We start from the raw sequence: 22,423 nt of genomic DNA, 5'->3' as shown, positions 1-22,423 counted from the left end.
GGCGTGGTAGTCTTGGCAGCTTCCCTGGACTTGGGAAGCCCCCAGGCAATAAAATCAGCAAATATTTTTTAGGCCTTAAGGCCACCGGGTTCTGATTCGGCAGTGGCAATAGCACCAATGGAAGCCTACTGAAGCTTTCTGGTCACTAAAAGACAAAACTCAGGTTCCAGTTTTATTCCAACTGTTTTAAGCAGTCCTGTTTGAGTAGACAGTGTTAAAATATAATTCTTTTCTTTAGGGATACTTTTCATCAGTTTTACAGATGGACTGAAAGTATCATAAAAATCTCTGGGATTCCTATAAAATATTATAGACCAATGATCAGGGTTATTTTTGGTTCTAGAATCCCCACTTTTTTCTTGCTCCCCCCAATTCTTTTTTTTTTTTAAGTTTATTTATTTATTTTTGAGAGAGAAAGAGAGACAGAGAAAGAGAGAGACAGAGAGAGAGGCAGAGAGGGAAAGAGTGAATCGCAAGCAGGCTCTGTACTGTTAGAGCAGAGCCCAATACATGGCTTGAACTCAGAAACAGGGAGATCATGACCTGAGCCAAAATCAAGAGCCAGATGCTTAACTGACTGAACCATCCAGGCGCCCTATTCCCTCCCCCCACCCCCAATTCTGATGGGGCTTGGCACAAGCACATATCCCAAAAGGATGCCATACTTCATGCTTTGTGAGAAGATAAAGCTCCTTCTTAACATTCTAGAAACATGAAAGCATACATACCCCCACATGCATAAACATGTAGACATGAATGGAACTCTGCAAATCATCAACAAGCCAAGTAACAGACAATTAGAACCAAAGAATGTTAAGCACAAGAAAGAATCTTAGCATTTACATCCAAAGTTTCATTACTCAGGTGAAGAAGTTAAGGAACAAAAAGGTTAAACAATTAAGGATGAATTATAATAATAGCTACCATTTTTAAAGTATTCACTATGCACCAGGCACTGTGTAAGCACTTTATGAGGCATTTTAAATGACTTTCTCAAGATTGCATAGTTATTTAGCAACAGATGTAGGGTTAGAATCTAGGATTCTCATTTCCTATTTTGGTGCTCCCAAGAAAAATGGGTTGTGTAGCATACCATCTTTTGCCCAGGAAAACAAAACAATGCAAAACCAATCTGGATAACAAAAGGATACTCAATAGGGACAGGAAGCCCAGTGGGCAAGAATGGGTTACCAGGCTACCAAGCGCCCCACCCCTGACAGTGGACATCTGAAACGGCCCAAGCACACAACACATCTGAAAAGAACTGGAGCTCAGCCAAATGGAGAAGGAGGATTAGCGAAAAGATCCACACGAACAACATACAAGCTGCCAGAACAGAGCCCAGATAGGCTACATGTCATGATGGGCTCTGCATAAAACAGCATGTCTGCCATGTCCCCACTCACCACACAAATAGTAACACTGTCTGAGGCAGCAGCTTGGGGTAGGAAGGACAAGAGATAAACATTTTTTTTTTAAATTTTTTTTTCAACGTTTATTAATTTTTGGGACAGAGAGAGACAGAGCATGAACGGGGGAGGGGCAGAGAGAGAGGGAGACACAGAATCGGAAACAGGCTCCAGGCTCTGAGCCATCAGCCCAGAGCCCGACGCCGGGCTCGAACTCACGGACCGCGAAATCGTGACCTGGCTGAAGTCGGACGCTTAACCGACTGCGCCACCCAGGCGCCCCGAGATAAACATTTTATATGAAAGGCACTATAAATGTTTTAATGCTACAGATGCTGATGCAAAATTAGAGTTACTACTTACTCCAAGATTTTTCCAAGTTGATCAACGTCTGAACTTCCACGAAAAAGAGGCCTAGAAGAATAAAGATACACATTAAACAGGATTTTCTCAAGTTACATTTCAATCATATTGGTCATTACCATGGTTTACGCGAAGTAAAATATTCCTTAAGGGTGAGGATGAGGTAAAGAAGTGAGACCTCTTTCCTTTGGTAAATGAAGGTTTTTCTTGCATTTCACTTCATGGTGAGGATCTCTCCTAAGTATCTGGTGGTACCTGACTCCCACGTTTTCTAACCATGGGTATCCTATTTGTACTCATTCCAAAAACAGTGCCACCAGCATATACATTCCTCAGTTTCAAAATCCTACTTAACTTAGTGAAGGGGTGGAACACATCACTGTCCTAGTCTGAACCGAGGGGTCTGTGGGCTTTGAAACTGCTCTTAGTCAGATTCTTTTCTGAGCACCCTTGCCCCACCTCTCTGCTATACAGTACTTCCTCAGGGCTTTCTGTTTCCATTTGTCCTGACGCTGCAGGGAGAAAACCCCTGGACCTATTTTTCTGATTTTCACCTTCCTTTCTCACGTTATAGAAGCCAACCATCACTCTTGGCTTCAGAGGTGACTATGAACACACAGGCCTCAGTGTCTACCCTGAGAATTTAACTGGCAATTAAATGAGCTCACTTGGTGACATTTCTGGCATTTTCCCAAGTAGATCAATACCCCTAAAGGGCAAGTACTTCTCTGGTTTGCCCCTAATCTTTGGCCTAATGCTGTACCTGAACAGGTGCTCAGTTAATAAATATTTCATTTAATATATTCCTATGGTACACACATAAATGTTTCTTAACCCCCTGCTCAATGCCTCACAGCTATTTTTCAACAATGTGCTTTAAAAACTATTTTTAGCCTATTACCAGAGACCGTACTTTAAAAATGTTATATACAAGTTATAAATATAAGTATTATATATTATTTTATAAAGCCTTAAACCTTTTAACTATTTTTTAGGCATAATAAGTAAACTTGTTATATAGATCATATACAGAGAATCCTGCAAAGTCCTAGCATTTCAGTGGCTAGAAGAGATCTTAAAATCCCTCAACCATAGTTTCTACTCAGGTTCTTATTCTTTTTAATTTTTTTCAGGTTCTTATTCTTTAAAAGGGTTATTTGCAAATGCAGCCAAAAATAATTAATTTGTGGCAATGTTATGGGCTGAACTGTATCCCCTCCAAAATTCATGCTGAAGTCCAACCCCCAGTCAGAGGACTGACTGTATTTGGAGACAGGGTCTTTAAAGAGGTGATTAAGTTAAAATGAGGTCATTAGGGTGAGCCCTAATCCCATCTGACTAGTGTCCTTATAAAAAGAGGAAATTTGGACACACAGGGGCATCAGGGGCATGTGTGCACACAGAGGAATGATTATGTGGGGACCCAGCAGGAAGGCAAGCCAAGGAGAGAGGCCTCGGAAGAAGCCAAATCTGCTGACACCTTGATTTTGTACTTCTAGCCTCCAGAATGGTGAGAAAATAAATTTATGTTGTTTAAGCCTCGCAGCCTTTAGTATTTTGTTATGCCAGCCATAGCAAACTAAGATAGGCAACTCCCACATCACTAATGCAGCCAAGTTCGGAAAGAACCAGGGAGACGGCTTTTGAAAGCCATCCAGACAGGTCTTCAAAGAGCAAGTTTTAGAAAAGCCAAACAATGGAATCTTAACAGCTGTTATTTCCAGAACACTAATGTTGAATCTGACATAGTGCCATGGGCTCCCCGAACATTATCTCATTTAATTCTCACAAAAATTTCAGGACCAAGGTAGTTATTATTATTATCCCTATTTGCTGTTGAGCTAATAGGATTGGAGATGTTTCATGATTTATCTAAGGACAAATAACAAAATGCAGACTTAAAATTCAAAACAGGTCTGCCCTGCCCCAAAGCCTATCTGCTTCATTATTATATTATGATCCATTTATTTTGTTTACTAATGTCCTCCGCACTCATAGACAGTACCTATCGCTGAGGCTGTGGGGTGAAACAGCACAGAGAATATGTGAAGGGCACTTTATAGAGAATGTGGTGTCTCACAAGCAGGTGTCTGCGGGATTCTGTACCCATACTACTCTGCAAGTGTCCAAGTGTCTTTAAATTCTTGCCCTGTTTTAACAAGGAACAAAGCAATCCACCAGACTGACTGAAGTTCTCTATGTTTTCCATAAACTTACTGTCTGATGGCCCTTCTAGATTTTTTAGATTAAAATTTTAATTTTAATTCTAGTATAGTTAACATACAGTGTTAGGCCCTTCTAGATTTTTACATTCTTCCCCCCAGTGTAGTCTTTTACAGCTGTTTTGCTCACATCTTAATTGGTACATTATTTTTTTTTTTCCTTTCCAAAGCATAGAACTTGGGTTGCACAGAAACACTGCTCCTTATTTTCACACTCATCTGTTTCCTTAATATTAAAGTATGAAATTACAAAACTAAGTGTAACCAGCATTACAAGGTTTGGACAAACACAAATGACCCCTCTTTGTTTAGCAGGTATCTCACATGGCTCAAGTGATGGACATTCCAGGTGAGTAGGCCCAGAGGGAACAGAGAGCATGCATTTAATCTGATGAGCTAGTTAGGCAGCTTTGTAAACATGCCAAGCCCCTCACCCTTCATGGAGAAGACTGGTATCCACAGAGGCAAGGGTGAAATTGTCTTTGAGAATCATGGAACCGTTTAAAATCAACTGGCCGTGGCTACTGGGAAATCAACAAAGCAGACTAACTTAAATGGATGTTGTTCCCAGGTAAAAGGAGAAGAGCACCTTTTTCCAGAGAGGGGTACCAAGACCCAAGCCTGAAGCTCAGGGGTAGCAGTGGCTTATGCCCTTACTGGTTTGGTTTTCAGCTCCCTTTATTCTTTCTTGGCAATATTTTAACATCTTTGCTAGCTCCCCTGTGCAGTCAAGCAAATGCTTGCTATATTTTATCTTACATTTGCTACATGTTTTAGCAGAGGGCTTTCAAGTCATATAGTCTACCATACTGTGAGAGCCTAAAGTTTTATCTCTATTGGCTGGACTTGGCCCACAAAAAGAAATGTGCTTTACATCCTTGAGTTAGAACTGGCCCATTAGTTTGGCATCCTTTGATGAGTGCAACAAGCAGAAGGTCTTAATCATAACCACTTTTCTGTGACCTGCTATGGGGAATACTAGAAACTTGGAAGCAACAATTCAGTGTACAGCCCAAAATGACTGTTGCCACACAGGAAGACCTGGCATGTGACTCTGTAGTCTATTAATTTGGCTTTATAAGAGATATGAATTAGCTTGAGTTATACAGAACCACTAAATCCTGACTGCATGCAATTAACTCCTATAAGATAGGTCTCTGGATGCAAAAACAAAGTCACAAGATGATCAAAAGGAGTCACATGAAGTGGGTAACAGACCTACTTATTAGTTGGTACTGGTACTGATACTCTTAGTTGACCAAAAAGTTGGTCATGAATGTGATCAAACTCTTAGAACCATCCATTCAGTTTTTGACTGAAAATTCTCAAGTTTGAGCTGGTTTTATGACAGAGGATGCTAAGTTCGTCAGGAGCATGGGAAGTTAAGGTGGATTTAGAGGAAAGATGAAACTTTCCATCACGATGAATTCTTGGGGGTGCTATGGTAGAGTATGGAAATGAAAGAATAAGATCATCAAGGATATTATATGATATAATCTGTCTTTAAGGCTCCATGGTCAAAAGTCTTGGCTGTATCAGGTCTCTGACCTGTGTGCATCAGGCCAGAAGGATTGTATTTTCACTAAGGTTACTTTGAATATTTCTTCCTTCCTCAGATAAGCTAAGTTAAATATCCTTCAATTCATATAATTTATGTCATATCTTAGGTGGACCATTATGGACGTAATCTTTGACTATACTCTTTGGTTTAGTGGTGAGGGAGAGTTTAATTCTACTGCCTTGAATAATTTTTATAATTGTACGAATGATTCAGCTAAAACACACAAATACATGAGTCAAACTTGGCTAGTTCTTTATTACCATGACATAGGGCTGAGCTGGAAGGAAGGAAGTAGAGGGCTGAAGGACCAAAATGGGGGAGAGTAAGACACAGAAGACTGAAACACAGACTGAGCTAGAGATGATCAGACAGGGACAATGTGAGGAGGTCCAAAATAACTCTGAACTCTGTTTCTGCCTAGTGCCTAAAAGTCTATCTCTTGTGGAAATCCTAGGGTATATTTATATAGGTCCTTCATGAAAACTGAAGATGAAAGGGGAATATTCTATTATATATCATGAGACAAAGGCTCTTAAAAAGTCATGGTTTTTTTTTTTTTTTTTTTGAGTCACTGTAGGGAGAAGATCCACTAAATTATCCCATAAGCCTCCCAGGTAACATACTTACTAATTCTTTTATACTAATTACTTAAAAGTAAAATTAACAGAAGAGATATTCTGCAGAAAGCAGTAAATCTGAAGTTTGGTGTTATATTTTTTAAAAAATTTCTTTATATACACAGTTTATGGAGGGGTTAACTAGTAAAATGGAAAGATTATGCCTATCAAGAACATTCCCAAATAAAAACTGTGCAATTGTTTTACTGGATTAATATATTAAAAAATCCCTTTATTATACTGGACTTATTTATTTATTATACTGACCTTACTTAAGGTCAGTAACTTTTATGCACTCTACTATAACAAAAAACTCTGATTTATTAGTTGCTTCAGATCACTTCTCAGTAGTTTAAGCAAAGGTTTGGGTAGTGGCTTGCAAATATTATCTGTTAAAGACCTTTGTTGCATCTACATTTCATGAAACCATTTTTAATTTTATACATTTCTTTTCCCTTCACCTGGCCTATGATCTTCCCTTTTCCTCAGAAGATTTTCTCCACACTCACTTGCTAGGACTATTCACATTCTTTTGCATAAACCTCCTTCTGCCTCTCATGGCTCTCAACCTCTTTTTTATTTCAAATTCCCACCTAAACTACAGAAGACTGTACTGGAAGGCCTTACCATTTCAACCTTTGAGGCCAATTTATTTGACAAGATAAATCATATTTGGGGGGAAATATCTGAAACTGAGTATCGCTATGTTTTGATGAAAGAGAATTTTAGGTTATTTCCAAGTATTTTCTTCAAATACCTTCCTTCACTGTTATACTTGGTAATAGTTAATGCTGATAAGATAAACTCTTTCTGAAAAAAAATTTTAATTTATACATAAAAGCATTTTTTCTAACTAAAAGGATTGTTGCCAAATATAATGGCAGATTGCATTCGTTTCAAACCACAGCAAACTCAATTTTCTTCTCATATGAGCGTAGGCACTGTCATATCAAAACAAGAATGGTTCTTGGGGTTTTCTTTAGCAAGGATTTTTCCTAAAGTTTTTTTGAATTTGTGAATTTCAGCCTTAATGCACACCACCTTCAGTCCCCCTCCCCTGACATGTTGATTTTTCAGGACTGGAGAAAGGGCATAGACTTTGATGATGGACTATCTTGGGTGTGAATCCCCACTCAGCCATTTCTGTCTGAATGACCCTAGGAAAGTCACTTAGCCTCTTTGAATCTTATTTGCTTTATCTGTAAAATGTCCAGTTTATAGCAGACCTATAAAATAAATGGCAACTAAACACACATACCTTCTCACACTCACACATGGTAGATAGTTCTCCTGCTCCTTGGCCACTATTATACACAGATGACAAAGTATTTTGCATAGTGAACCAGAAAGGAAGAGGACATTTGTCACCACCTGGTGGATGCCCAAATCATATTAAAGCCTAGTAGCTCTTCTGCTAGGGTCATACACCCTTACAACTTTTACACCTTTATCATCAAGAAAAGAAAGAAAGAATGTCAAATTTTTGGATAAAGTTTGATTAATTTTGAATTGGCAATATAATTTCTTCCTCTGTATGTAGTTTTGGCAACACACGCACGCACCCTATCTTTTAACCATGAAGTAAATTTCCTTGGGTCAAATTACAAAGGGTACCACGTTTCAGATTACGTGCTTTTTTAAACAAACAACTAAAAGAACATATAAATGTCATTCATAAGCTCAATAAACAGTGGAAAACTTTTAGAAGTAGGGTATGTTTTCTAGCAGATGAGACGTGTATGCTGATAAGTCTGCTATAGAAAGGAAATGATTCACGCATAAAGGAAGATGAAAAGCTTACGTTTGGTTACAATATGTTCATTGTACTAAAAAGATGAGGAAATCATGGATCACTCTATAGAACACCTCTGTAACCTGTATTTGACCTGCAGCTATGCTTTAACTGCTATCTTTCTTGATTAGTAGAGCAATTTTCCATGTTCATAAAATGACCTTTTGAAAAATATTTCCTACTATTTTATACTTGCTCCCATGTTCAGTTTTAGATAGAGCTATTATCTGTTCACTTAAAAATGTTATCACCTTTCAATTACCACCTATTCAAATAACCACCTTAAGCAGAAAACCAATTAATTGATTTACTTTGTAAACACTAATTGAGTGATCACTCACTAAGCACACAGGGCTGCATGAGGTGCTGGGAGAGAACCTTTCCCCCTAAAAATATATTAAATATAAATATTATATAATATATGGTCTTAATATATACTATACATATACTTAAATTATATTACACATTTTGATATAAATATATTACAATATAAATGTATAATATTTACAAGATCTATGTATTACACATCACCATAATGATCCTTGCCTTTCTGGGAGAGAAGAGATACAAATGCAGGATCATGAATTAAAGATGTTTATCTCATTTTACTGGTGGGAGACAAAAGTTCAAGGCAATCATTTAATCTTTACTAGAATGTTGGAAGGTGGTCTGATTAACTGCCTTTTACAGATGAGAACTAAAGAAACTTATCCAAGGAAACTCTATTCAGTAAGTGGCTAAGTTGGTCTATCTGACTCCAATGAACAGGAAACAGAAGCTGTGTTTTAGAAAGATTAATATGGCAGAGATTTACTGAGTCACTCAGAGGGGACAGAGACAGAACTAGAGGCGCCAGTGGGGAGGTCAGTGTATGAAAGAGATGACAAGGACCTAAACTAGGTGGACAAGCAAATGGGAAAGGCCACAAAGACATTTAAGGGAAGGTGATCTGAATTTGGTAAAAAAAAAAAAAAAAAAGGCTCAACAAGACTTGGGAGAAGCAGTGTGGTTTTAAGTTTCCAGTATTAGTAAAATCAAGCTTAATGAAAAAGGTGGGGAGAGGGTGGTGTGGGGAGAAGATTGGAAGGTAATTAATTTTAAATATGTTCCTTTACAATACAAAATAATGCATAAAACAATGCTTTGAAATCTGAGAATGAAAAACATGCAAATGATAGTTTAGCACACCTAGGTATATACCCGAGAATACTGGCAATGTATGTGCACACAAACACTTGTACATGAATGCACACAGCAGCATTATTCATAACAGCCCCAAAGTAGAAACAACCCAAATGTTCACCAACCGACAATGGGAAAACAGAATGTCAACAGAATGCCGTGGAACTGTACAATGGAGTTTCATTCAGTCATAAAAAGGAATGAAGCACTACTACAACATGAATGACCCTTGAAAACGTTATGCTAAGTAAAAGCACCCAGTCACAAAAGACCATGTTTATCATATGATTCCATTTATATAGAAGAGGCAAATCTAGAGAGTCAGAAAGTAGATTAATGGCTGTTTAAGTTTGGGGGGCTTGGGGGAAAATGAGGAGTGCCTGCTAATGGGTATACAGTTTCTTTCTGGATTGATAAAAATGTTCTAAAATTGGCTGTGGTGATGGTTGCCCAACTCTGTGGATATACTAAACTAAAACCCACTGAATTATACAATTTATATTGGTGAATGGTATGGTATGTGAATTTTATGTCAATAAGGCAGTTTTAAAAAACAGTTAAGAAACTGTATTTCCAAGCAAACATTACAGATTCAGAAGGACAGTAAAAAAACTGATTTAGGCCTAAATATATAAAAAAAAGGCTTAAGTACATGGTATTAGAATACAATGGCAAACATTTATTTTACCATATATTCGGTCAAGTACCCATTTGAAGACATGTGCTCTGTAAGTTCTGAATAACCTACTAATAAGAATCTGGATTTCCCCAAACATTTGATTTATCAGATTAGAACTAAATAATAAGACAAAAAAAGTCTTTGTACAAAAAGGGCTTACTTTAAAACTACTATCTTTTGCTTTCCTCTGGATGGCAAGATTATGGGTGATTTGTTTTCTGCATTTTTCTAATATTCTTCACTGAGCATTTTATGAGCCCTAATAACTTTTTAAAATCAGAAGAAAAAACCCCCAACACTGTTACTTGCAATACAGTACTAAATGAATGCAATCTGCCCACCTCACTTCTGCATTCCCATGTCTTCTGCTAACCCACTTCTATTACTCGGTTACTTGTTGGTCTCTCCAGCCAAACTGGAAGCTCTCTGCGGACAGGGCCAACCCTTACTTGCTTCTGTATCCAGGGCACATAATTTACTGCTTACTCTGTCCATGACTGGCACTCATTTAATACACAGGAGTGGTTACTGTTCCCTGCACTGAGAAGGCCTTCTCTCCCTTCTTCCCATCAACGTCAGTTCTTCTCATCTCAAAATTCATGCCCTTGGTTCATCTCTGGGAAATTCAAGTGTGAGCAGGTGTATTTGCACATATATATATGAATAGATGTGTAGGCATTTAGAGCCAAAACCAATTTGATTTATATTGTTGTATCTGTTTATGCTTTAACTGGCCCGTGTTACCGTATTACTAGACGGTATCATCCTGCAACTAATGGGTATTTAAAAATGTGGGCTGGCTGACCATTGGTCTCCTACATCTCAAATGTCACCAAAATCACCCGAGAAGCAGCAAGAGGCATGCTGGATAGGAACTTTGCCCTCAGGTGCTTTACTTCACCAGGTAGGCAGGCCAGGGATGGGCTCTTTGGAAGACAAAGAAAGAGAAGGGATGAAAAGAAGTGTAGCAAAGGCCAAACAGAGTGAAGGATTAAAAAGGGTGTGGAGGGGAAAGAGGCTCTGGAAGGAAACCAGCCCAGAAAGGAAGGGCTGGTGGGAAAGAGCAAGTGAGAAAAAAAAAAAAAAATAAATAAAAAAATAAAAAATTAAAAGCCCAAGTAATACAAGGCAAGTACTAGGGCAAAAAAGAAGAATCTGAGATGAAGTTCTGTCACTGAGACAGAGACAGATAGGAAAAAACCTCTACCAGGAAAGGGAGGTGCCCCTCACAGGAAAGGCCAGATGAACACAATTTAGAGTGTGCTGCCTTATCTGTCCATAGTAGGGGATTTGGAGTCTGGTCATTTCCTTACAAATAAATAGCTGAATTTACTTTTTTCCTTGTTACCAGATGTGAATAATTTATTTCTCCATAGAGGGCTCATATTTTACTGGACTATGTATGAGTAACTTCCTTGAGACAGAGAGAGAGAGAGAGAGAGAGAAAGAGAGAGAGAGAGTACATGAGAGAGGCAGAGAGGAAAACCCCACCACTTTTCGTTCAAAATTGAGAATTAAAACTAAACCAGACTTCACCAAACCACTTGAGACTTCTGAAACATTACGAAACTTACAAATTAATACATTTACTGACTTAGTCAATTTTATATATGACTCAAGAAGCCTAAGTGGTCATGAAGATAAAAAAGATCATTTCTAAGCACTTCAATAAGTATTAATTATCTATTGTTTGCCAGAAATAATCATTGCTTTTAAATACCTATTTAATTACAGAATTATCTTTCTGTTCTTCCAGCGCTAGCTTTTCTTGTCTCAGTCAACTTGAGATGCCATAACAAAACACCACAGGCTAGTATTTCCCATAGTTCTGGAGGCTGTAAGTCCTTGACAAAGGCGTCTGGTGAGGACTCTCTCCCCAGTTCGTGGATGGCCACTTGCTTGCTGTGTACTCACTTGCAACAAGCTCCCTTGGTTTCTCTTATAAGGGCACTAATGCCATTATGGGGGACCCACCCTCCTGACCTCATCTAACTCTGAATAATCCCAAAGGCCCTGTGTCCAAATAACATCAAAATTGGAGGTTAAGGCTTCAACATCTTAGTTTGGCGGTAGTGGTGGTAAGACACAAATGTTCAGTCCGTAACACTTCCTTCCTCATATTACTAAATACAATACCCTTCCGACTTTTAAAGTTAGAAAGCTGGACACGTTTTTTTCCAATAGGAGCAACAAACATGATTTGTCTCATTCCATGTCTGGGATCCAAGTACTCATTTTACATACTTTCTGGTAAGTTTTCTTGCCAAATTACATGTTCATTACTCTCCCAGTGCCTCCCTTATCTCTTGCTCTCCCTTCATACGGCTCAGGGGAGTTCTTAAGGCGGGGAAGAAATGGCCGTACGTTGAGCATTTTCTACTGGCTGGGTTCCTAGTTGCATTATTACATTTTTGTCCTCACTCTTGCCCTGTTGTCTGACCAAATACTATATAATACTGCATTTGAAAGAAAGTTTTAGCACAGGGAAAAGAAATCTGAGTCAAACCTAAAAGGAGGTAACTCGCAAGGTGAAGCATTTATATCAGTATTACTAATTACCAGGAAACTGGAGGCAGTCCAGAATGTGTGACCTGTGACGCCTATTAGAAGCACCTGGGCAGTAAGCTTCATTAACAGCCAGACATCTTAGGTTCAGTGCCCTGGGGAAAGCGGTCTTCTGGTCTGTCATATAAACAAACCCAGGGCATGGATCTTTCTCCCATATGGAAACTGTAGCTGTAATACTCACTGTATTTTATGTTGGGCTTGGTATTGAGAAACTTTAATGACAACGTTGTTGGAAGATCATTTGGGGCAAGGGTGATGGTGGTAGTGGAAACACAGAAAAATGATCAGAGATTACCAGGACATCTGGCTGAATCGGTGCCATAGATTAATTAGTCAGGCTTTTTATTATTAATTGGGCTAGGGCTTATCAATCACCTTCACTCTGCAGAACTGTGAACTAGAGACCTTCTTCAACCAAACTTGAAACTCATTAGACCCCATCATAAAATCATCTGTCTACAGTCCTAGCCTTTCTTTATACTGTGCCTTCCTAGGAGAGAAAGAAAAGCTGTAATAGGGAGCTAGCCGGTTCATGAATGAGAACCTTAGCACCCATGCTTCTCAGTACTTGGCCATTTGGGTAGAGCACCCCAGGAACAGGGTGACCAACTTACCCACAATGGACCTAGTGTTAGCACTGAAAATCCTGTATCCCAAGAAGCTTTTCTGTCCCAGGCAAATGGGGTGGTTGGTTACACTATCGAGGAAACCCAGAGCAAGAGGGTGTAGAAAAGGAAATTAAAAAAAGAGAGAGAGAAATCTACAAAAAATTTTTTTCATTGTTATTTCTGAGGGCTGTTTTGAAAATCAGAGAAACATCTCTCAAAACAGTAAGAATGAAGGTGGCTCAGACAGGTTTCATTCTCTTTTTTTCCTAACAACTGACTGCTATTATGTGATAAGGGACTAGATTATTGGTAAGCTCCCTCCTCCTACCATAATTCAAGATGTTATTACTCTCTTCTAGCAAATGACCTCATAAAGCTATACATAGTTGATCCTTAAGCAACACAGGTTTGAACTGCATGGGCTCACTTGTATGAGGATTTTTTTTTTTTAAACAGTATTGTAATATTCTCTTATGATTTTCTTAGTCACATTTTCTTTTCCCCAGGTTTCTTGGAAGGATCCAGCATAGAATACATCTAACATATAAAATAAGTGTTTATGTTCTTGGTAAGGCTTCCAGTCAACAGTAGGTTATTAATAGTTAAGTCTGAGGGGAGCCAAAAGTTATATACCTATTTTCAACTGTGCTGGGGAGGGGTTTGGTGCCTTTAACTGTACCAAATACAGTTGTTGTTTAAGGGTCAACTGTATATCTTGCCTAAGGAAAGAGCACTGCCAGTGGCTTTGTCTCAGACTGGTGACCCAGTCTGAGGGAATTGCAGGATCTTAAGAGGTGACCACCAATAGAGACTGGGGTGGAGTTACTCATCTAAGATGACAAGAAGTATTCATCTTGTTCAACCTCATCGACTGGTAGCAATAGGCTGTGAGCTGGGCTGAGAATAATTCTGAAGTACTGCCTAGGTATAGCAGGAGAGAGGGCGGAGACTAATCAGGAACACATATGGAAAATAAACTAGCCATGGGAATCAAGGTGACCCAGGCGAATCAAGTTTTTTCTCTCTGATAAACTGACATCAAAGCAATACACAAGGAATAAAAGTTAGCAAATGTAAAATTTAGCCTGTCTAATAATGACATACTCCAAGAGCAAATATTACACGTATTAAGGTAACAAAAATGTGGCATTCTAGGAATCCATCAGACTTTGTCTTTGACACAATATTTTCGCCAAAGAGAGTCTTACAAGCTCTGTTGTGGGTCTTTTAGTAGGCAGTTCTGACCTCCTTTATGCTCACTTACACATGCTTTCTCTTGCAAACACTGTAATATTGATATCAACCATCTGTCAGCGAAATGACATAATCCAGGGATGAAGGTTTTTAATGTTGATTTGGGGGAAAAGAATCACTAGAAATTTTCTCAAATAGAAGTGTCTGTTGGTTGAAATGGATTAAAAAAAAAAAAAAAAAAAAAAAGCTCTGCTCAAAAGAGAACCAAAAGTATCACTTGGAGAGTATTACAAATGATCCAAAAATATCCTTAAGTTGGATTCAATCTTTGGTTAAAAATACTCCAAACAGTGGAAGACTGATTTTCTCATTTTTTCCTTAAAAAAAAAAAATCTGCTTAGCATACAAATATGGGTGCTGGCCCTTAAATGTTAGTGATGTCTACATATGACACTAAGATTGAGAAATTAGTGCAGTGATCAGTCAGCAAAAGTTAGCATTTATTCTCTCTGGATAAAATTTTATTGACTCAAGAGCCACCTTAATTTTTAAAAAAGCTTATTTAGGGGCACCTGGGTGGTTCAGTTGGTTGAGTGTTTGCCTCTTGATTTCAGCTCAGGTCATGATATCACAGTTTCGTGAGTTCGAGTGTTGAGTTGGGGTCTGTGCTGAAATGCGGAGCCTGCTTGAAATTCTCCCTCACTCTCTCTGCCCCTCCCTTCCTTGCACTCTGTCTCTCTCTCAAAATAAATAAATAAACTTAAGAAAATAAAAGGCTTATATATTGTGTATATATATATATATGTATGTATGTACACACACCCACACCCACACTCACACCCACACCCACACCCACACACACACACACACACACACACACATGTTTATTTATTTACTTTTGAGCGAGAGACAGAGCCCAAGCAGGGGACGGGCAGAGAGAGGGAGACACAGAATCCAAAGCAAGCTGTCAGCACAGAGCCTGATGCAGGGCTCAAACTCAGGAACCATGAGATCATGACCTGAGCCAGTCAGACGCCTAACCGACTGAGCCACCCAGGTGTCCCTATTGCATTTATATTTTTAACGATGGGTGGGTACTTTAAAATATATAACCAATATGGGGTGCCTGGGTGGCTCAGTCAGTTAAGCATCTGACTCTTGATCTCAGCTCATGTCTTGATCTCAGTGTTCTGAGTTCAAGCCCTGCCTTGGGTTCCACGCTGGGCAAGGAGCCTACTTAAAACAAAATAACAAGTTATTTTGCTGATTATAAAATATATATGCACTGAAGAAAATTTGGAAAATAGAGAAAAGTATGTGGAAGAAAAAAAATCACACAGCATCACTTCAATTATTTTTCTCTTTTTATATACAAATGGATAAGATGGTATCTCTAAAGATGTCTTCCCTTTCAAACAAACTAAGGATGGTACCATACCCCACAGCAGAATCTGAAATCCAGCTCTGTAGTCCTTGGTTTGAACAAGAACAAAGAGACAAGACAGTGGTTAGCAGTCATAACAAAGCTGTGACTGAATACAACTCAAGCCTCTATAAAGAGAAGAATCAAGGACATATTTAAGAAAAAAATATTTGCACACATATTTCTACCTATCCTTTTAGATAGAGTTTATATCTTATGACAAGGAGCAGCAGTCATCTTATTCTTTTTTCCTTTCTGAATGCTACAGACAACTGGTATCCTGTATGAATATAATATTCCTATCCAGTACATTTTGGGTAGAATCCAATAATGTGTGATAACTCAACAATTTAGCACAGGAAGCAAAGCCCACAACATTCCTTAGAAATTTCACAGACTATCTAGACAGAACAGACCCATTTGAATGGGATTTTTTCAGTGATATTTGAGGAATGTAATTTTTCAGGGTGTACACACTGAGTTTGTGACGGATGCAAATTCAGATATGAAAAAAAACACAATTAAATGATTCAGACTCTTGCATTGTGCTTCCACAGACCTTATTTCTGCACGGGTCAAACAAAGGAAAGTTGATGTTTGACAACTGTGGCTGACTCATCAGAGGAAGTTCTTACCATATGGATGTGCTTGTTGAAATAAAGCTGGTTAACAAAGCCAGGCTTTTTTCTCCCTGTGGGCCACTGAGGGTTTCATTTTAGGAAATGGAAGTGTCAATGTGGACAAACTGTCCTCAAGTATTTATAGCATAATGTGTAGTTTCCTTAAACTGCCTTTGAACAAAGAATATGTGAATGAAAAATAAGATCTAAATTTCTCTCATTCTCTTGTGTCATCTGAACTGTACTGTTTACAAAACCTATTTATTAGCATTGTGACATGGGCATAATGTGATAGGAAAATGGTATAGCTACACTGAGGTATGCTATTGGTTTAAGAGTTCTTTATTCATGAAGTCTATTATGCCTTTGTCATATTCATTGCAAACATTTTTTCCAAGATTACCGTATGCTTTTTGAGGTATGTTTATTTCTTGATGAACTAAAGTTTTCAATTTTTATACAGTCAAATATTTTTGTGACTTAAAAAAAAAAGTTTATTTATTTATTTTTGAGAGAGAGCAAGCAGGGGAGGGGGCAGAGAGAAAATCCCAAGCAAACTCCGTACTTCTCAGTCCAGAGTGATGCAGAGCTCAATCTCAGGTGCTTAACCAACTGAGCCACCCAGGCGTCTGTTTCTTTGTGACTTTTTAAAAAAAATTTTTTTTTCAACGTTTTTTTATTTATTTTTGGGACAGAGAGAGACAGAGCATGAACGGGGGAGGGTCAGAGAGAGGGAGACACAGAATCGGAAGCAGGCTCCAGGCTCCGAGCCATCAGCCCAGAGCCTGACGCTGGGCTCGAACTCACAGACCGCGAGATCGTGACCTGGCTGAAGTCGGACGTTTAACCGACTGCGCCACCCAGGCGCCCCATCTTTGTTACTTTTTAATGCTTTGAAAGTCTACTCCATTTTAAGGTTGTAAGTATTTCCTGTAGTTTCTTTATCCTTTTATGGTTTCATTTCTAATACTTAAATAAACTATTATTTGCTCCACGCTAAGGAATAGAGACTCTAATTAGATTATCATTCCCCACCCCCCCTCCCTAACAAGTTGACTAGTTACCCTATCTTACTTGTTGAACAAGCCAGTCTGTCCTCCAGAATTTGTGATTTTGATAAGTCACATCACTTCCTAAACTGGGGTCTCTATTCAGTTCTATAAATGTCTATCATTTCTTCTGCTGGTACTAAATTATTTTCATTATTGTAGCTGCATAATGCATTTTAGTGGTTCGCGGTGGAGAGTTTCCCTTCGTGTGTGTGTGTGTGTGTGTGTGTGTGTGTGTGTGTGTGTGTATTAATTAATTCTTGGCTATTTTCACGAGTTTAACTCTTCAGATGCATTTTAGAAAATCCCCCTGGGATTCTGATTGAAGTTGCATAAACCCATGAGTTAATTTCAATATTCAATCTTCTTATTCAGGAAGATGTAGCATCTTTCTAACATTTAACTGTTCTCTACATCTATGTAGGCATTTTAGATCTCTCGATCAAGTTTGTAGTTTTCTGGATATAGGTCCCACACATTTGTTCACATGAGTCTACATTTAAAAATATTTTTTTAATGTTTATTCATTTTTGAAAGACAGAGAGAGAGCACAAGCAGGGGTGGGGCAGAGAGAGAGGGGGACACAGAATCTGAAGCAGGCTCCAGGCTCTGAGCTGTCAGCACAGAGCCCGATGTGGGGCTCGAACTCATGAACTGCGAGATCATGACCTGAGCCGAAGTTGGACGCTCAACCGACTGAGCCACCCAGGCGCCCCTGAGTCTACATTTTTAATTTTTACTGGGAATGAAATGGAGCTACTACCAACTCTGAAGACATGTCACTCTGTTGTCTGAGGTCATAATCCTGACTGTTCTTGAGTCATGGGTTATCTTAGATTTGAAGAGTGGAGGAAGAAGGAAAAGAGGGACATGTTGGGGGGAATGGTTTATATTCATAGTATGAAGACTATAAACCTCCCAGAAAGGCTGTAAAGGTTAAAAAACATGCAACCCAAAGCACCAGGGGTTAGTAAAAAAAGAGAAATAATGTGCTAATAAGCACTCAGATTGATGACTCACTGCATTGGATCATCCTTGGGAAACCACCTACTAAGCAGAATTAGCAGTTAAGGCGTTATTTTTGGTGCAGGATTCATTGCTACTTCCTCTTGGGGAAAAAAACCCTGTTATATCCTAGCTCCCTAAAACATTTGAAAATGGTCATCCTCGCAGACCAGCCTATCAGGTAACAATGCTATTTCTAGAACAGGGCAGGGGTGTGTGCCCTGTAGAGACTTCTGTAGAACAAGATAGAAGCACTCAGCCATGTGTAATGGAAAGGAGAATAAACCAGGAGACAGAAGACCCAGCTCCTAATGCTGACTCTGTAAATGATTAACAAATCACTGAGTGCAGGCAGGCAGGCCACTTAACCTCTGCTCATCTGTTAAAGGACGGTTATCACAGCTTCTGCCCTACTCTATACCACAGACGTGCTACCAAAATAATAAACTATGTGGATGAAGCAGTTAGAGCCAGTGAGAAGTAAAATTAGCTTCTCAGTGGAAGTAATGCTATCTATCAAACAGCAAATGTAATGAACTTTCATTCCAAAGTTATTTCTTTTTGCTTAATATTGTGTTACCTCCCCCCATTCCTACCCCCTTCATGGTTTCTTTTTCTCATTGTGTCTCAATGTGCAAAGAAAATGCAATGCTGTTGTTTTGGTCCTATCTCTGAATAAAAATCTCTGAATTTAATTTACCCATGATATTCTGCTGGGCTATTCATAAAGATCACCGGCTTAGAAAATTTAAAGATGATGCAGTCAGGAAAATGACAAATATGGGGGGAAATGTGTTTCCTTATTGAGTATCCATGGCAGTAAAGCTCATTAGTTAGATCATTCCCTCTCCCTCTTCAGTACAGTAGTAAATGAAATACACTCCCTCTCTCTGAACACATTAATAAATTATTGTTAGAATGTGTATTTCCCCCATTAGTAGTGAGTTTGAACATTTTATTTTATTTTATTTAAAAACAATTTTTTTTCTTCAACGTTTTTATTTATTTTTGGGACAGAGAGAGACAGAGCATGAACGGGGGAGGGGCAGAGAGAGAGGGAGACACAGAATCGGAAACAGGCTCCAGGCTCCGAGCCATCAGCCCAGAGCCTGACGCGGGGCTCGAACTCACGGACCGCGAGATCGTGACCTGGCTGAAGCCGGACGCTTAACCGACTGCGCCACCCAGGCGGCCCGAGTTTGAACATTTTAATTCTTATATTTATTTATCATTGGTAACACTTCTGTGAATTTCTACTTCTCAGTTCTAACACAGCCATATAAATTTTGCTTAATGAAATCGGGTAAGAATGATAGGTAAGACATACTTTGCTAATCCTTACAAGCAACTCTGAAACATAGTCCTTACTAGCTTTATTTTATGGATGAGGAAGCTGGGGCTCAGGAGAGTTTTGTAACTTAAACAGACACAGTCATGTATGTGGTAAGTGTAGGAGCTGGAATCAATATTGCTAATTCCGACTGCTTCTTGATACTATTTTATCATATATTAAATGCAATCTACCAAAGCGAATTGAAAAACGTATGGTCCCAAACAAATATTAAGGTCAGTCTTTGGCCTCAGCACAGTCTTTGTTTTATTTATGAAGACAAATGAATTTATAAGAATGAGGAGGTTGAGGGCAGAGGATTCTACTTACAATCTGTTCACATTGCATATTCTCTAGGGAGGGATGAGTCTATCTGCCACGTATTTGACTTTATAAGAGAAGGGTTATCATGGGCAAGAGGTTTTATGCCAGTCATACAAATGAAACATTTAGTTAAGACAAGTACTTTCAGGGGGGCACCTGGGTGACTTAGTTGGTTAAGCGTGCAACTCTTGATTTCAGCTCAGGTCGTGATCTCACAGTTTGTAGGTTTGGGCCCCATGTCACCCTCTGGCACTGACAGTGCAGAGCCTGCTTGGGATTCTCTCTCTCCCCCTCTCTCTGCCCCACCCCCCGAAGTAAACAAATAAACGTTAAAAAAAAAACCCACTTTCAGGAAAAACTGAGAGCTTTTTCCCTGAGATCAGGAACACGACAGGGATGCCCACTCTCACCGCTGTTGTTTAACATAGTGCTGGAAGTTCTAGCATCAGCAATCAGACAACAAAAGGAAATCAAAGGCATCAAAATTGGCAAAGATGAAGTCAAGCTTTCGCTTTTTGCAGATGACATGATATTATACATGGAAAATACGACAGACTCCACCAAAAGTCTGCTAGAACTGATCCATGAATTCAGCAAAGTTGCAGGATACAAAATCAATGTACAGAAATCAGTTGCATTCTTATACACTAACAATGAAGCAACAGAAAGACAAATAAAGAAACTGATCCCATTCACAATTGCACCAAGAAGCATAAAATACCTAGGAATAAATCTAACCAAAGATGTAAAGGATCTGTATGCTGAAAACTATAGAAAGCTTATGAAGGTAATTGAAGAAGATATAAAGAAATGGAAAGACATTCCCTGCTCATGGATTGGAAGAATAAATATTGTCAAAATGTCAATACTACCCAAAGCTATCTACACATTCAATGCAATCCCAATCAAAATTGCCCCAGCATTCTTCTCGAAACTAGAACAAGCAATCCTAAAATTCATATGGAACCACAAAAGGCCCCGAATAGCCAAAGTAATTTTGAAGAAGAAGACCAAAGCAGGAGGCATCACAATCCCAGACTTTAGCCTCTACTACAAAGCTGTCATCATCAAGACAGCATGGTATTGGCACAAAAACAGACACATAGACCAATGGAATAGAATAGAAACCCCAGAACTAGACCCACGAACGTATGGCCAACTCATCTTTGACAAAGCAGGAAAGAACATCCAATGGAAAAAAGACAGTCTCTTTAACAAATGGTGCTGGGAGAACTGGACAGCAACATGCAGAAGGTTGAAACCAGACCACTCTCTCACACCATTCACAAAAATAAACTCAAAATGGATCAAGGACCTGAATGTGAGACAGGAAACCATCAAAACCTTAGAGGAGAAAGCAGGAAAAGACCTCTCTGACCTCAGCCGTAGCAATCTCTTACTCGACACATCCCCAAAGGCAAGGGAATTAAAAGCAAAAGTGAATTACTGGGACCTTATGAAGATAAAAAGCTTCTGCACAGCAAAGGAAACAACCAACCAAACTAAAAGGCAACCAACGGAATGGGAAAAGATCTTTGCAAATGACATATCGGACAAAGGGCTAGTATCCAAAATCTATAAAGAGCTCACCAAACTCCACACCCGAAAAGCAAATAACCCAGTGAAGAAATGGGCAGAAAACATGAATAGACACTTCTCTAAAGAAGACATCCAGATGGCCAACAGGCACATGAAAAGATGTTCAGCGTCGCTCCTTATCAGGGAAATACAAATCAAAACCACACTCAGGTATCACCTCACGCCAGTCAGAGTGGCCAAAATGAACAAATCAGGAGACTATAGATGCTGGAGAGGATGTGGAGAAACGGGAACCCTCTTGCACTGTTGGTGGGAATGCAAATTGGTGCAGCCGCTCTGGAAAGCAGTGTGGAGGTTCCTCAGAAAATTAAAAATAGACCTACCCTATGACCCTGCAGTAGCACTGCTAGGAATTTATCCAAGGGACACAGGAGTACTGATGCATAGGGGCACTTGTACCCCAATGTTCATAGCAGCACTCTCAACAATAGCCAAATTATGGAAAGAGCCTAAATGTCCATCAACTGATGAATGGATAAAGAAATTGTGGTTTATATACACTATGGAATACTACGTGGCAATGAGAAAAAATGAAATATGGCCTTTTGTAGCAACGTGGATGGAACTGGAGAGTGTGATGCTAAGTGAAATAAGCCATACAGAGAAAGACAGATACCATATGGTTTCACTCTTATGTGGATCCTGAGAAACTTAACAGGAACCCATGGGGGAGGGGAAGGAAAAAAAAAAGAGGTTAGAGTGGGAGAGAGCCAAAGCATAAGAGACTGTTGAGAACTGAGAGCAAACTGAGGGTTGATGGGGGGTGGGAGGGAGGAGAGGGTGGGTGATGGGTATTGAGGAGGGCACCTTTTGGGATGAGCACTGGGTGTTGTATGGAAACCAATTTGACAATAAATTTCATATATAAATAAAAAAAA

General features: G+C 39.1%; 1 protein-coding gene across 1 annotated transcript in view; it reads right to left on the bottom strand.

Moving 5' to 3' along the window:
• Nucleotides 1-22,423, bottom strand: part of CDK6 (cyclin dependent kinase 6) — a 251,021-nt gene that overhangs the window by 12,946 nt on the left and 215,652 nt on the right. Inside the window, exon 5 of the mRNA XM_040472681.1 lies at nucleotides 1,773-1,823. Within this exon, the coding sequence (XP_040328615.1) occupies nucleotides 1,773-1,823 (51 nt within the window). The remainder of the gene's footprint in view (nucleotides 1-1,772; nucleotides 1,824-22,423) is intronic.

This window comes from Herpailurus yagouaroundi, unplaced genomic scaffold (genome assembly GCF_014898765.1).
Source record: "Herpailurus yagouaroundi ecotype Mexico unplaced genomic scaffold, PumYag 100, whole genome shotgun sequence".
Classification (NCBI taxonomy): Eukaryota; Metazoa; Chordata; class Mammalia; order Carnivora; family Felidae; genus Herpailurus; species Herpailurus yagouaroundi.
The sequence above is the reverse complement of the archived record's forward strand: the minus strand, read 5'-3'. Positions and strand labels throughout refer to the sequence as shown.